Raw genomic sequence first — 17,438 nt, 5'->3', positions numbered from 1 at the left:
GGTACACAGATTACAAATGGCTATAATAGATAGGACCGTAATTGATCTTGGCAAAGAGAATTTTGCAAAAGTGCAAATCTATGCCGCTTCTAGTCGTGTGGAAAGTTTAGGCAGCTTGGACATATCTGATCTAGCATCGAATGAAATTTTTAACAAACCATGTGACGAAAGAGCACTTGCAGCGACCAGTTTCCATGGAGAAACGCTCAGACACAAAGAAATGAAATTGGCGAATAATAACATATCATTCGCAATAACAATAGTTAAGAATGGAAAAGTAGGAAATTTGCAAGCTATCTCTACAAGACGTATAAGATTACGTCACAATAGCTTAATTCAATCCAAAGTAATCAATAAACCTTTAGAATTCTATCTTGCTTTTGGCATCTAATGTGAACAAATGGTTATTTATAACAGTGTCCTCTGCGGGAACCAATGCGGCTTCGCAAATCGTGCCCAAAGACGAGCAGGTTATTATCCGCTAACTGTGAGAGGGCGATTGCGAAAACCGGTAGGCGTTTTCAGCTACTGAAGATACCGTAACTCGTTGCGATTCTTTCAACCGCAGCAGGGTCGAAGGTTACAACAGCGAATAGTTGTTTGTAGATATTTGCTATTATTAATTATTATATCAGGAAATCAGAATTTATATTTCAAACGAATATATATTTCAAATCGAATTTATATTTTCAAAATAACGCCCTTGTAAGTTGGTAATAAGTTGAACGCCCTTCGCCGACAAGAGGTCGGATTGATAGCTCGTCTACGCACTACCTCAAATTCTCTTGCAGCCGCCTCATTCTCGCTTTTGGTTCGCTTCTTAGAACTCGCGACAGAATTTGTTTGTACAACTCTATAATTCGCGCGATCCTCGCTGCATCCTACAAAAACTTCATCGCAACCGTCCATGTCGTTTCCACCCGACGCTATTGCGGTTATGTTTGTCGCAACCGATTCATCTAACGAAATTTTGTTCATTACGACGGTGTCCTTGAGACAAGCACTCGTGGGAACTACAACTGCCTGCTTGTGTCGACACGAGATAGATCTACCTCACGCGCTCCCGTCTCTATGTCTACTTTAAGGACCTCTGGAAACCCATCGGAATTCTCGTTTTTTATTCTACTAATGGAGATATCTCCCCTCTTCATGTTTATCTCGACGGTATCCAGGAAGTCTGTACCTATCAACAACGAGTGTTGCATCGCAGTGTTCGGAACTACGTGTATCGTTATATGATACAATTCACCGTCTATAATAATATCTGTCGGAAATTTCCCGAGCGTAAAATTTCTTTTAGACCCGATACTGTGAAATTCAATAATGTCTCGACTTAATTTGGGCGCTCCGATTCTTACATACTGATTATACCGCATCAAGGTTAACTCGCTACCGGTGTCTACCAGCGCGCTCAGTTCGAAATTTCCGATCTTCACGACTTTACCACGCTTCGTCGGTAACAATCGAAACACACTACCAACCTCTTTAATGGACTCGCTCAGATTGTCGCACCTCGATGCAATGTATCCGTATTCTCTACACTTGAAACATTTAGGTCCCCTCGACTTGTTCGGACACTCTGCACACACGTGTTCTTCATCACCGCAATTATAACACCTTTTATACTTCCTTACATCTTCCGACTGCTTGTATCTTCCATTGTCCTTAGCTCTCACCGGTCTCATAGTTGACTCTGCTATACGGGATTCTTGTTCCTCATAGATGATAAGATTTTCTTTTAGCTCTTTTATTGATTTAGCCCCGTACAATATTGTTTTATTGACTTCTTTGTCTCTTATTCCATCTATGATGTACCTTATCTTTGCTGCTTCTTCCATATTCATTTGACTGGCTATACCAAGCATTCGGTACATGTACGCTGTACATCCTTCGTCGTCTTTTTTTTTTTTTTTTTTTTTTGTTTCCTGCAGTTTCCGGTGTATTTGCCAAGTGTTAAATTTTTTCGAAAACTCCCTTATCAGACCTTCTTTTAACTCGCGCCAAGTTCTAGCATGGCACTCATAATTCACAAATATTTTTGCCGATCCGTTCATCAACTTTTTTGCATAAATTACCTTTTATTCTTTTGTCCACCTACATATGCTTGCAGTTTCTTCGAACGCCTCGAACCATTGATTAATATTTTCGTTGTTTTCGCCTGTAAAAACTTCTAAGGCGTCTTGGACATCCTGAAAACTTACTGTTGTATACCTACGTGCTTTCCTACGGAATTTGTCAGGTTTTTGATATACACCTCGCACGTTCCTTTTGCTTTCTCTTTCGTCTTCTTCGTCGTTTTCAGTTTCGCTTTCGTCGTCGCTCTCTTCTTCCGACGACGTATTCTCTTCTTCCATCGCCGCCTGTAGTCTCACACGTAGTTCAGCTTTTCTTCCTCTCGTCTCTAGCCCCATACTAGCAAGACGTTCTCTTAATTCTTTTGTCCTAAGCTTCTCGAGATCTTCGTCTTCATCTCGATCACGCTTAGTTTTTGGTATTGCCCCTGAACCTTGCTTCTCCGTGGTCTTTTTACCGTTTGCTGGCTCTTTAGGACTTGGTTGTCCAGTACTATATGCTCGACTTAGCCTGGCAACCAACACTGACCTTGCACCAGATATTGGTAGATTTAACTGTGCAAGCTTGTTTCTTAATTCTTCCAGCGTTAGATTTTCCTCACTTGAAAACTGTTCTTTTTCACAATTTGCCATTTTCAACTCTTTTCTTTTCAGCACGAGTAGTTCCGTAAAACGTGTCGTTCTCTGTCTGGTTTCAATCCCGGATGAGCCCCCAAAATGTAGTATCGGAAAGGATAGGATTAGGATAATTTAGATTTGTAAAATTCTCCTAATGCTATTTATTTAAGATAAATAAAAATAACAGAGATTTATTGGACAGAGAACGATAAATGTTCAACTTGAACTAAACGCAAAAATCTTATTCTACTCAAATCACTCTCGCAACTCTATAACTCTAACAACTCAATCTCTCAAGAACGCTAGCAACTCTGGCAACTCCGCTGACTCTTTCAACTCTACAACTCTACTCCTCCGCTTCTCGACTAACTCTGACCTCTCGATAAAACGTTCTCACTTCTCGATCAACGTTATTTTGTCCTTTTCCTAATCCGGTCCTGTTTTCGTGCCGCAAGGACTAGATGACTTTAGTCAATAGGTTTTTCTCTTATGTAAACCAACAGCCGAAGGTCAGACGACAATGTTTTGGTTTGTTTCTAACCAGGTTTTTTCCTCACGATACTACAATACACATGTATATATATATATGTCGGAGATGAAAGAACGCCGGAGCTCCTCCTTGGATTCGCGGGAATACCGCAACTCTGTAACTTAGATTAAACAAATGCCACTCCGATTGTTCGAGATTTATGATCATGAGCTTGGGCTCGAGGCGACAATCAGTCGCCGAACGTAGCCGCGGTCAAAGGGATGAACGTTTTATCTAACAAAGGCACAGAGTAACTCTATACCTCTCCTTAAAAGAAATAGTCGTAGCGACACGTGGCAGTAAATACTTCAATAGTTTCTATCCCGCGGCCCGCCACACGCAGATTTTGTCCTCCGGGTAAGATGATCGCCGGGTGTCGGCATGCCTTTGCGGCGTATGTTTAGCTAACGTGAGGACCCGCTATAGATCTTAAGATTTAGTCAAGCGAAGTCCGTCAAATAGACTTTGTTGCAACTACGGGAAGATAGGAGAAACCTATCCTCCACGAGCGTTGCCCCCCGTCAACAACCTCCCCTCAAGGGCGGCCAGCATCTCTTTCAAAACGCCGATATGGAGATCGACCAATTAGCAATAGCGCTAATTTCCTTCTCCTTCGGAACGAAAGCTTTCTTTGACGAATCCGAGGATCTCATATCCTTAGACCCACCCAATATAGTTTTCCTCGACGACATCGTCGAGACGGAGAGGCATTCTTTGGTACGTATGTATATATATATGTCGGGTTAGCGTTAAGATTTGAGTTAGGGTTAAGGGCGTAAACGAATCCCTATTGGCGCTAGACGTGATCATCATGCAATAGAGGAGATATTTACTAGTGCAAATATGACTATGATGGAATTGGACAAGTAATCGCGATAATTAGGTACTCGAGAAGCTAATGACAATGATCCTAGGCTCACTAACGAATCCGCGGTCAAGGGGATGACGAACTCTACTTTTCTTCAGCGTCTAAGTTGTACTCAATGTTAATGCACGAGGCAATCACTACGTATCTGAGAGTTACTTGAATCGTCTTTGCGATCGTACCGGAGAGTGGTTCTCCATCACGGTAACGCTGTCGAGGAAAATTATGACGGGTGTGCCTAAGGGCACGAAATCATCGGATTCGTGGAGAAAAGCCTTCATTCGGAAAGTGAGGGAAATCGGCGTTACTGTTAATTGGTCAATTTCCATGTTGGTGGTTAGGGAAGGGTGCTAGTCGCCCTTAAGAGAAAGTTCGAGAAGAGGAAGCGTCGTTCGTGAGAAAATAGATTTCTCCTATTTTCTCGTAGTTGGGACGAGGACTGTTTGTCGGTTTGAAGGACTTTAGTTAAACAGATCTTAAGATTTATAGCAGGTCCTCGGGCTAGCTGAACATGTACTGTGGAGACGCGTCGACATCTGGTAATCATCTTACTCAAAGAATAGGGTCTGTGTGTGGCGAGCCACGCGACAGAAACCGTTGGAATGTTTACTGTCGCGTGCCGCTACAATAATTTCTTTTAAGGAGAGCTATAGAATTACTCCACCCCTATGTTAAGTAAAAGCGTTCATTCCGTGGCCGCGGCCACGTTCAGCGACTTGTTGTCGCCTCGAGCCCAAGCTCGCTATCCCAAATGTCGGACAATTGTAATTGAGTTAAATTATAGAGACTAAAATGTTGGGGGTTTTCCGAAGAATTCCAAAGGGGAGGCCCCGGTGTCTTTTCATCTCCGACGTATATATATCGGAATAGAGAGAAAAAACGCATGGGTGAACGTATTATAGAAATGCTTTATTCAGAAATGTTAGAAATTCGAATTTCCAATGGTTTTTATTCGATAGAATAATGTATTGATAGATGGATTTACTACAGTGGATTAAACGGAAAACGATGATTATTTAACGTGAACTTAATGCAGTAGTATGATATGACAACTCTCGATTAACGACTCTTGACTCTAGACTTTCAGGTGGCCAACTGAACATCAATGACTGCGGTGCTGAAATATATTGATGGTCGTTAGACCTATTGAAGTTTCCCGACCCTTTCGGTTTATCGGCATTTGCGCTTTATCATCGACATTGTCTGTATTGTCGGTGATCTTTCCGCGGTACTATAATAGAGACCAAAGAAGCCGCTGTAAAGAGGATCGTTGTGCCAAAGACTAAACACTAGAGAAGATTTTTTTTTTTATTTATTAGAATATTTACAATCAATTCTCGTTGAGAATTTTCAGTAACTTAATTTGGCGTGATACAATGACATGGATTATAATAGCTTTATATTGTTGATTCTAGTAGAACTAAGGATTTAATCTAGTGGGTATTTTCTTTTTAGTCTGCGGATCTGGTCCGTCGTGTCCAGTAGTTGGGTGACTAGTGGGTTATGGTGGTTGTTGACTCTTGTGTTATATCTGCTTCTGGACTTGTGTATTTCATCTTTGACTGTAGGTATCTTGAGGTCACGGTGGATTATTTCGTTGGTAACATACCAGGGTGCATTTAATAGGGATCTTAGCGTTTTCGATTGGAAGCGTTGGAGTATTTCAACGTTGGAGTTACTTGCTGTTCCCCATAGTTGGATTCCGTAGGTCCAGACAGGTTTTATTACGGCCTTGTGGAGGGTTATTTTGTTCTGTATGTTTAGTTTGGAGCGTCGGCCTGTGAGCCAATAGAATTTTCTTAGTTTTTCCTTTAGTTGCTTTGTTTTTTCCGAGATATGTTTTTTCCAAGTTAGCCTCCTGTCCAGGGTCATGCCGAGGTATCTTACGGAGTCCTTGCTTGGGATTATTGTGTTGTTAATGGTGACCTGGGGGCAGGTTTGTTTTCGGAGTGTGAAGGTTACATGGGAGGATTTTTTTCGTTTATTTTAAAACCCCATTTTTGGAACCACTTTTCCATGGAGTCGAGACCTCGCTAGAGAGTAGATGAGGCAATTGCCGGGTCTGCGTGGGTAGTTAATAGTGCTGTGTCGTCGGCAAATGTTGCTATTGTTACCTCGTTAGATATGGGTAAGTCGGCAGTGTAGATGGAGAATAGTAGGGGTCCGAGGACACTACCTTGTGGTATGCCGGATTCTATTGGGAATGTTGCGGAAGTGGCGTCTAGACATTTAACTATGAATTGTCCGTTGGTTAGGTAGGATTTTAAGATGGAGTAGTATGGGTGGGGTAGGATTTTTTTAAGCTTGTAGAGTAGCCCTTCATGCCATACTTTATCGAATGCCTGTTGGATGTCTAGGAATACCGCTGAGCAGTATTTTTTCTTTTCAAGGGTTTGGCTGATCATGTGGGTTATGCGGTGGATTTGCTCTACTGCTGAGTGTTGTTTTCGGAAGCCGAATTGGTGATCTGGGAGTGTTTTCAATTCTTCTAGGAGTGGAAGGAGACGATTCGTGAGCATCCTCTCGAATAGTTTAGACAGGGTAGGTAAAAGACTGATTGGGCGATAGGAGCTGGTTTCATATATTGGTTTACCGGGTTTGGGGATGAGAGTGATTAGTGAGATTTTCCACGCCTTAGGAAAGTGTTCAAGGCGGAGGATGGCGTTAAAGATTGATGCGATGAGTGCAATCCCTTTTATGGGAAGTTCCTTGATTGCTTTATTTCCTATTAGGTCGTGGCCTGCTGCTTTCTTGGGGTTTAGGCGACTGATTGCTTCTATGATCTCTGCAGAAGTGAAGGGTTCAATAGGAGGGGACATTTGGAAGGGGGTGTGCTGGTATTCGGTGACGTCCGCTGCAGCTATGGAGGAATGCGGTTAGAATACTTCAGTCAAGTGTTTGGCAAATAGGTTAGCTTTTTCTATAGGGCTACGCGCCCATCCACACTGTGGGCGGCGGATTGGAGGTATTATTTGTGGGGGGCGCGTGAGTTTCCTGGTGGCTTTCCATAGTGAGTAGTTGGAGTCGGCTGTGGGGGACAAGCTGGAGAGATATTTGTGAAAACGGTCATTATTGTAGTTTTTTATGGTTTTGGATAGTTTTCTAGTTGCGTTGTTTAGTTTGCGTTTGTCCTCCGGTGTTCTATGTGTCTGCCATATCCTTCTTAGTCTACGTTTTTCTGCTATTTTTTTTAATATGTACTGGGATTATTCGTGATTGCTGATGGATGTTTTTGCCGGTGTGGAGAAGCGGATAGCGTTTATTATGCTCGCGTTTAGGTATTCCGTGGCTGCTTCGATTTCTTCATTGGTTTTTAGTGAGGTTGAGGCTGAAGTTGTGTGGGTAAAGACTTCTCTAAAGAGCTGCCAGTTGGTGTGTTGGTTATGAATGGAGCCATTAGGTGTATTCTCGATGATAGTTGAACTGACTGTTACTATCACGGGGGAATGATCAGAGGAGAGATCAGCCGAGGAATTGATTTGGACGTGTCTTGACGAGATATTTTTAGTTATGAGGAAATCAAGGAGATCGGGTATTTTGTTTGTGTCGGTGGGCCAGTGTGTGAGTTCGTATGTGGTAAGGTAGTTGAGGTTGTTGGTTATTATGCTGTTGAGGAGGTTTTTGCCTCTTACTGTAACCAGCCTGCTGCCCCATTGGGTGTGTTTAGCATTGTAGTCTCCTCCGGCTATGAATGTATTGCCCAGGGTGTCCAGGAAGTTGTCGAAGTCTTCTTTGGCGATGGAGTGTCTGGGAGGGCAGTATACAGCTGAAGTGGTGATTGTACCATGACAGTCTTCTATTGCTACGTTTGTTGCTTGGAGGTAGTCTTTCTGGAATGGTGGAAGTTCGTAGTGCTTAATGTTTGATTTGATTATGATTCCGGTGCCGCCGTGGGCCTTTCCGCTGGGGTGTTGGGTATGGTAGAACTTGTATCCGTTTATGTTCAGGTAGTTTTTGTCGGTGAAGTGGGTTTCAGATATGAGCATTATGTCGATTAGCTGGTGTTTTAGGAAGAGTTCTAGCTCAAGTTTGCGTTGCGCTAGACCGTTGGCATTCCACAGAGCCATGCGTCTTGGTTTTATTTTGTGTCGGGGCGTATTAATTTATCCATGATGAGTGTTAATAGCGATAGCAAATTGTTTATTTGCTCTGATTGTTTCTCTATTAGCTTTTCAAGTCTAGAGACGTTGTCTGTATTAGGTGAGATGGGGGCACTATTTTGGGGAGTATCCCTGTGGCTATTTGGTGTATTTCGAGTGCCTTGTACCGCTTGGGCATAGGAGTTTGAGGGAGTGGTGAGTTTGATAGGGCTGGGTGTTTGATTGGTTGGGGGGATTGGGGTAAAGGTGAATTTCGGCGAGCTGGGTGTTTGGTAATTTACCTCTTTTGTTCTAAGTTTGGGGTACTTGTTTGAGTACAGAGTTTTGTAGGCTGAGCAGCCTTTGTAGTTGGCAGGATGATCACCTTGACAGTGGATGCACTTCGCTGGGGTTTCCGGTGATTTCCTGCATTGGTCGGTGGGGTGTGTTCCTGCACATTTGACGCAGCGGAAGGTATGGTTGCAGTATTTCTGCGTGTGCCCGTATCTTTGGCACCTTTTGCATTGCACTATCTCCTTTTTGGTTTGCGGTGGTTCGAGTTTTACGATGGCGTTCATTAGGCGGCTGATGTTGTAGATTTCCTTGTTGTTGGGTTTCTGTTTTAAATCCATGAAAGATAGAGATAGCGGGTCTTTTGTGACTCTATGCCTTATGTTGCTGACATTGGTGACTTCGTGGCCGAGTTTCGATAGTTCTATTTTTAGTTCGTCGATGTCTGCGGAGTGGTGGATGTTTCGTAGCACCACCCGAAAAGGTCTTTCTTCTTTGAGTTGGTAGGTGTGGAAATTGGCGTTCAGGGTCTTAAGTGTCTTGGTGAGCTTCCTGTAGGCTTCTGGATTCGTCGGCAGGATTTTTACTTGGTTGTTGGTTATCTTCAGGTTGTAGTCCTCCTTGGAGATATCTCTCTCTAAGGACTTGATCATTGTCTGGATGTCGATGACATCATTAACAAATATTGGTGGGGGAGGGGGGCTTCTCTGTGCTTGTTGGTTTGGTGGCGGGCCTGCGATTTCCATGGCGTCGTTTGAGGATTCTAGTATTGCGAACCTATTGTGGGTGTTGATTTGTGTTGTTTGCTGTTGGTTTGAGTTTATGTTTGGTGATTCAATTTTGCGTTTTTTCGCCTTATTGGCGTCGTTGGCGCATGGGGATCTGCTGCACTTCTGCCACGGGGGGAGTAGTGCGGGGTAGTTGTAAGTTTGCGTGGGCGAGCCTGGTGGTGATTGCTGGGCCATCATCGAGCTAGCTATTTCAATATAAATAACTAGTCGTGTGGCTATGAGGCAAGGTTCGGGTAGGGGTTAGATGCGTAGGCTTTTCTTCTCTCTGGCGGATAGGAGACACTTGGGAGGATTGGAGCACGTTGTGTTCACTTTCGACGGTTGGGTGACACGTGTTGCTTTCGAACTTCACTGGGCACTAGAGACACGTCTGCACGCTTCGGCACTCAACAGCGAACTGACTAGAGAAGATGTAGAGTTTTTCTAGCAATGAGACTCACTGCAACAATTTGTATTATTACACATTACTCCATAAAATGACTTTTTTATTCTTGATTTTTATCATATTTTAGCTTTAATAATCATCCCTTAAATTTTTTTACATCTGTAGTCGAACATCCTGTATATAACTCGTTCAGAATAAGGCGCTTGGAACGAATGTAGCTTTCATTTTTGTTGGTTTGGATAGCCTCAATCATAAAAATAGATATGCGTGTCAGCTAAAAACTTTGTATCTACAAATAAGACCATGAGGCATCGTGTGATGGTGAGCGAGTTAGCGGAATAATGCTCTTGCTGCTCTGCAGTCTCAAATATAATTTTCTGAGCAACAAATAGTACAGCATATTCCATATTCTTTTGTGCAAAACGGTGTTGGCATATCCTATGACTAAATATGAGGGAAAAAATGTTGTGTTAATCCATTTCTAAAAAGTTAGAACACAAACGCGAAACAACCGATTAATTTTTCGTTCGATAAAAGATATAGTATCCTCGTTATATTACAAACTTCTCATTGATTTCTTTATATTGATTCCTGACGTACATTAAATCATGTTACATAAATTTCTTCGTTTACAATTAAAAATCACAATTAAAAATCTGGTTGAACCAAAGAATTACTCGACGTTGTTGAGGTGCGACATTGTTGGTACTCGTTGCCTGTTATATTTAAACGAAAATTTCGCTAATTTCGCATCATCATTACAACTTTTTGATAAAAAGTTTATAAGCCTATGTTTATATGATTCTTTTATTCTTAATTATGGAAGATGCTGGCAATGTTTTACGATGAGTGAATAGAATACTCTATATTACATGTGTACATATGTGTGTTGAACATTTTGGCTCTACTTAACAAGTAATGTGATATTGAACGTTTTGTCTGTCATTCGGACAAATGTGAATGCTAAGGCAAAACGACTGACGTCTACATAAACATTTTGTAGTGTAAAGTTAAATTGTTTATCATTTATCTAGTATTTCTATATATTAACCTTTTTTGCCGTTTTCATATTTACAAATAATTTGATATCACATAAATGATCTGTATATATACATATAGAAGCATTATTATGACTAAGAACACGCGAAGCAATTTTTAAAGAAGTAATAGGCTCTTTTAACTGTTTCTTAACTGTACACACAGGGTAGTCGACGAAAGTCGACAAAAAGACGTTGAGAATACCAAATCAATTTTATAGAAATTAGTCACAGTACTATTACAAAATAGATTTCAATTGCAAACTGTTGATTACATATACAAATAGCCAAGTTCATGTTGATTGAAAATATTACAATGTCGATTGAAAAAAATTACAACAAAATAATTTTCCAATATTTATGTAAATATCCATGCTTCTCTCTTCCCCTCTTTCTAAGTAAGACAACAAGTAATTTAAAATATTAGCTTTTGTTACAGCCATTACAATAGAAATTTGCTAATAATTGGATTGAGTATTTTTATGCAAATTCATCTTTTTGAGAATATAGATAGGGAGGAAAATTCTTTTATCACATTATACGCACTTTATGTAATTTTACACTTTAAAATTTCCTATGAATACCTAATATGGTCATCTACTGAGAATATTCAATATACGGGATGAAGGTAACCGGAACCACTTCGATCACTGTGCATGTCATGATTTTAGTGACAAATTTTTCAGATATAAGTTGGTTTCAAAGATGCACAGAAGGTCAAGTTTTGTTTTTTGTGAACTGCTCGAATTCAAGTTACTATTTTTAGAGGTATCGCAGTGGCTACAGTTATGCCACTTATAAACTAATGTATTTTTATATGAATAGGTTAATTCTTTTCTATATAGGATTATGAGTTGGATCGACTAACATAATAAAAAGTATATGATTTTATTTAAAAAGATAGATCTGACCTTCATATGTATTTTCGCATTCTCCTACAAAGACACTAATCGCGTCAAATTCTGTCCTCTTTGCAACCATTCAACTTTTATCTGAAATACTTTTCACTAAAATAGTGAAGATGTAGTGATCGAAGTGGTTCCAGCTGTATGACCTGTTCGTGTATGTATATACATACATTTATGCTAAGGGACTGTTTCTTGTGTGTACTTGTACCTCTCATAGGTGAAAATAAATCAACGGTGTAAAGGATCACTTACGATGGTAGAATTAAAAATTTTCGCGCGAGATTAAGAAATTATGTGCCTGTTTCTGTAAGCAATTCAGCTATCGAGTATAAGGCGATGTGACCAATTCGTCAAAAATCGTGTCGAATAAATTGTCTGTTCTTAGCCTAAATCTTCTAGATAAATGCAACTGTATGAATTTGTATGAAATATTTTAGGAGACCACATTTCTATATGTTATACGGATCCATTGTGGGGTACTGCAAACAGAAGACACCATCTTCTTAAAACAAAATTTTTTGAATGTACTTGTGATCGATGCAAGGATCCCACAGAATTTGGAACAATGTTTAATGCTTTAAAGTGCAATCGAATGTAAGTTAAGTTAAAAATTAAGTCTTATAGAAATTATTATGAAAACGAAGAATGGATTACTATAAATAAAAATATTTTCCCACTTTACAATATTGTACAGAACTGATGCAAGTACAGTAGAGTCTTCTTTATGCGAATTTATAAGCAGACATACTCTTCGGATAATGGAATTTTCTGATACTACAACAATCATTATTCTCGTGTGAAATTTCATTTATTTCAAATACAAATTAAGATTAATCGATAGTTTCTCTAAATATTGTATATCAATATCTTTTTGACTGCTAAGTCACGTAATTCTTTCAACATAAGTAATTACATCGCAGCGGAAGACTTCACACACATACAAAGCACACGCTATAGGATTCAAGAATTAACACACCTCGAAGTAGAACACTAGAAACATCTACTAGAACTAGTGATCTCAACATATTATTCACAGGAAGACCAACACACTGGCAGACGGATCTAAACAAAATTCCTGACTTGCTTAATTTTGCAGGTATAAAAGGAGTAAACGCAAACAAATTAAAAGTAAGATGGGAGCTTGGCTCCCATCATACACCGTTAATAATACAATACGCAAGCAAACTAATACTTTATAACAAATCAGAGTCGCTTTGCAATAGAAGCACCAAATGGCAAACATAAAGAACTAATCAAGAGCGAAATCAACTGCAATATTCCATTGAAAACACCTGAACGCATCGAACAGGCAGTAACAACATTGACAGAAATTATGCAAGAAGCAACAGGGGCAACTATTACTTATAAACCAAAAAAAACCAAACATCCTTGACAAAATCAGAGAAAAAAGGAAAGCAAAAGTAAAATGGCAAAAACATACAACATATGAAAACAAAAAACATCTATACAAACTTGCAAAGGAAATAAAAAGTAAAATAAAAGATCATAATAGTAACGAATTCTCAAAATTCATAGAAACACTCTCTGTGGAAAGCCACGAACAAAATAAAGAAGCCAATAAAAATAATCCCAGCAATTAGAAAAGCAGATAACATATGGGCCTGAAGCAACGAAGAGCAAGCTACAGGATTGTTCAACCACCTTTGTAACACATTTACTCTATATAATATTAACAACAGTAAAACCAAATATCATTGAGACGAAGATGCGCAAAATACTAGTAGCTCAACTGACAAGCACCGTACCATACCTAATACAACAGTTCAAGAAATGAGAATCATAATGAAGAAAACAAAAAACAATAAAGCACCAGGAATCGACCCAATCTATGGTAAAATCTTGAAAAACCTTCCCCCAAAAGCAATACGTTTAATCATAATAATATTCAATGCAATTTTAAGAATTCAATACTTTCCTAATCTATGGAAGTTAGCACAGATCATAATGTTAGCTAAACCAGGCAAAGACCCACAGCAAACTGTATCTTACAGAGCAATATCACTACTTCCAGTGTTTTCCAAAATAGTAGAGAAAATAATATAACCAACAATAGAACAAGAAAAATTTATACCAGATTACCAATTTGGATTCAGAAAAGAACACTCCACGATAGAGCAAAAGGCACAGGCTCGTCAACGAAATTTTACCAGCAATAGAAAGGAAACAATACTGTACAGGCCCCTTCATGGGCATTGCGAAAGCATTTGACAAAGTGAACCATGAAAGCCTCTTACAAACAATCAAAAAACACTTCCCGGAATAAATCCACCACTTACTCAAATCATACCCAAGCAACAGAACCTTTATAGTAAAAATAAAGGATGTATATTCTGAAGTAAAAGACGCTGCCTGAAGGCAGGGGTACCGCAAGGAAGCGTCTTAAGCCCAATATTATACACACTATACACGGCCGGCATACCAACAACTACCAACAGCAAAATACTGACATTCGCGGACAACACGGCTGTGCTAGTCAGGCATACTAATCCAGCAACAGTAGCTACATTACTACAAGAGCACATCACAAAAATAGAAAAGTGGCTACAAGATAAACAAATAAAAGCAAACCTCAATAAATGCCACCATATTACATTTACACTAAGAAAACAGAAACCACCAAATATCCAATTGACTGGCACGCACATAACACAAACAAGGCAAGTTAACACGTTGACGCCGGCGCCGATATTCAGGGTTTTCTCTATGATGTGGCGCCCGACTGCACGGTCTGCTTCGTACGGCTGCGCAGCGCCAGATTAGACTGTTCAGCACTGTTAATTTATAGCAAAATTACAAAAGCTATACGATTCCTGTTGGGTTCAATGAATTCCGTGGACTTCAACTAATACATTGATATAGAATAGTTTGGCAATATCAATTTGCAGATATCTATAAATATTAAGTAAAGCTGATGGGACCAACTTTGACCCTAATTTTGGAGTACTCTTTTCGATTTTTCTCAAACAGTAGAGATCTGACGCGAATTCCGACTATTGCAACGTATACCAAACAGTGCAAATAAACCAACTACTTTGCATCATTAGTCTACATCCACCTTGAGCGGTAATATTGTTCAAGGGGCGCAACCTCAAGATAACAGTTGCGCCTGACTCATCGCCGTCTAATTGATAGGTCGCAACAAGTTCTGTATCAAATTCTTACAATTAGCAGTCACTAAATTGAATTAAGGAAAGAATACATTGTATACGAACACCAATACAATATGTACATGCCTGAAACAGAAAAGGGCACCTATTACTGAGAAGTATCATGTTGGAATAGCAGAACGTTCGAATAGTACTGTATTTGGATAACGGATGTTCAGATAAAGAAGGCTCTACTGTAATAGAATTTAGAAAAGGAAGCACAATTTCGTAATTGTTTCTATATTCGCGGAGATATAGAGGATGTTTCAAACTATTACATTATATTTCGAATATAAATCTTTTAACACTTAGCCAACCGGCGCGCGTCACAATGAATTATACGTTTCCACCGCGCATTTTTCCAAGTATCGAGGACCAATATTCAGTACATAAGTAACAAAAAGGTCTAAAAATTATTTAAGTAATTAATTATATTTTGTGGTAATGATTTTATTTAACGATTTCACATATTGTTTATGCAACACATCGTGTTTAAAAGTATAAAAAAATATAGGTAATATTAAAAACGTTCAAGACGATTAAAGATAAATAACACAGCTTGAACGTGAAATTAAAAATTCATAATGCATTTTAATATTTTTCTACAATGTAGTATCGTTCGGTCATAACTCTATTTAGTCATAACGGATAGTGTAACTTTTTAATTAATTTTAACACCACTAAATTGGCGTATTTTGTTATATACTGTACATTATAAAAGCAGAAAAAGTGGCGCAATTAATTGGGAACAATTCCAGGTAAACAATAACTGATAATAACAGCGAAAAAATAAAACACGTTGCTAAAGCCAAAAAGGGAGGTCTCCCTATTCGGTTGCCTAAGTGTTAAAAAGCTTGTATCATACAATTTCATGGTTACGGGAAATGTTTACAAAATTATTTATCTCAAAGTTTAACTTGTGATGCATATATCAATACTTTATCCTTATTTGATGTAAGAACAAATGTTTGTATTTGTAAAATGTATCCGAAGTATGCCACAGATATATCCGGAAAATATTTCACATCACACACTTCTTGACCGACGTCTGTGTTTCGCTATTTCAATTTGTTATATCCCAGTTAATATTTTTTATTACTATGATATCTTCTTCTATCTGCCAACAAAACAAATATTACTAACAAACGAGGAAGATCGCTTTGATATAACTGATCAAAATGTAACATACGAGTTAAGAGAATGCGAAGATTAGAGATTCGGGTCAGATCATTGTTTTCCTTTTAAGGGGGTATTTTAGTCTAGAGGTATGAATTTCGAGCGATTTTTGAAGCTCTGTATAAACGAAACAAAAAATATTTTTACTATCCATTTTTTTATGATTTGTATCTTGATATTTTAAGATTACATAAAAAATTAACCGAAAAAGACTAAAAATTCACAAAGTTATGAGCTGGCAAAGTGGAGGTCCAAAGAAAGGGTGTCCTGGCGTGCATGATATCGACCCTTCTGGTCGTCTGAAACAAAAAAGCTGAACGGATTCTTAATTAGAATAGATTCGACTATAGTATGAACCTTGGAAGAGTCAACAAATTATTTTTTCACAAAATGGCGGCCGTTTGAAAATAATTTTCCTTTTTGGCATGTTTTTTGGCAATTCCGAATTTTTTTAAAATAGTAAAATTAAAAATTTTAATCCGACCATGGTTGAGGCGATAGAAAAATATATAAAGAATATTCGCACCAAATCTCAAATAAATCGATTTATTGGAACTTGAGATATCGTGCACGTCAACTTGAAAAAAGTAATTTTGCGAAAAACGCGTTTAAAGTTTTGAGACAAGTTTACTCGGTCAACAGTCCTGCCCAAGCAGCCGAGATAAACGGACATGCGAAACAGTGCTTCAGTGAAAGTGCGGCAAGTGGGAAAAGAAACACACTTTGGGGATGGCGGCAAGCAGAACGGACACGTGCACGTCGCTCCGTAGGCATAACCGAAATATCTGGGTATATTAAAGAATTCGGGCGGAAAGTGCACGAAAGTGAAGTTTCTAGTGCTCCGGAATGAGTGGGAACACAAGAAATAGGTGAGCTCGCTGGTATAAAAGCGAGAGAAACGATTGAAAGTGCTGTGTGTGAAAAGTGAGGTTAGGGGCAGAGCGGGGGCCATCTTGGGTCGCGCGACCGAAGCGCCACCGTGCGGGCTACCTGGGTAACCAAGGAGTGGTGGAGAGCGCCACCGTGGAGGGCCAGTCGAAACTCCCCGCGTCGAACAGACACGAATCGCATTCACGCGGAAGTATACAGTGGGATTATACGACGACCGGCTAAGTCGAAGGACATCCATCTCAAACATACATATATATATATATGTATATTAAGACACAAACACAATAATGGACAAGTACTGTAAGTCGAGTAAACTTACGGCTCAGGGGGTTTCGGAGCTTCCCCGTCGGGGATTCGAATAGCGTCCCAGGCTCGACCCGACGGTCACCCAACGACTGGACGAACGGCGAGGGGAAGGTCGATCCCAGGGCCTCCCCTCGTTCGGTAAACACGACCGGGGACCAAGAAACATCCGCAGTTGTCACAGAGGAAAAGACGTGCACGAAAAGCACTAGAAGATACCTCGAATTTGATGAAGACATCGCGGGAATCATCGAGGATGTCGAGATGCCAATGCAGGCACTCAAGGATAAGACACCACCCACCGAAAAGGCGACCCGAATCGCCAA

The 17,438-nt window shown here is 39.7% G+C and overlaps 2 protein-coding genes across 2 annotated transcripts in view; one reads left to right on the top strand and one right to left on the bottom strand.

Moving 5' to 3' along the window:
• LOC125386613 (dynein beta chain, ciliary-like) overlaps positions 1-17,438 on the bottom strand; it is a 133,631-nt gene that overhangs the window by 36,913 nt on the left and 79,280 nt on the right. The gene's annotated exons all lie outside the window — the stretch shown is intronic.
• The window catches only part of LOC125386614, a 29,806-nt gene continuing 23,408 nt past the window's right edge, over positions 11,041-17,438 (top strand). Inside the window, exon 1 of the mRNA XM_048413591.1 lies at positions 11,041-12,169. Coding sequence (XP_048269548.1) covers positions 12,141-12,169 — 29 coding nt within the window. The 5' untranslated portion in view covers positions 11,041-12,140. The remainder of the gene's footprint in view (positions 12,170-17,438) is intronic.

This window comes from Bombus terrestris, chromosome 17 (genome assembly GCF_910591885.1).
Source record: "Bombus terrestris chromosome 17, iyBomTerr1.2, whole genome shotgun sequence".
NCBI lineage: Eukaryota > Metazoa > Arthropoda > Insecta > Hymenoptera > Apidae > Bombus > Bombus terrestris.
This window is presented reverse-complemented; position numbering and strand designations above follow the sequence as displayed.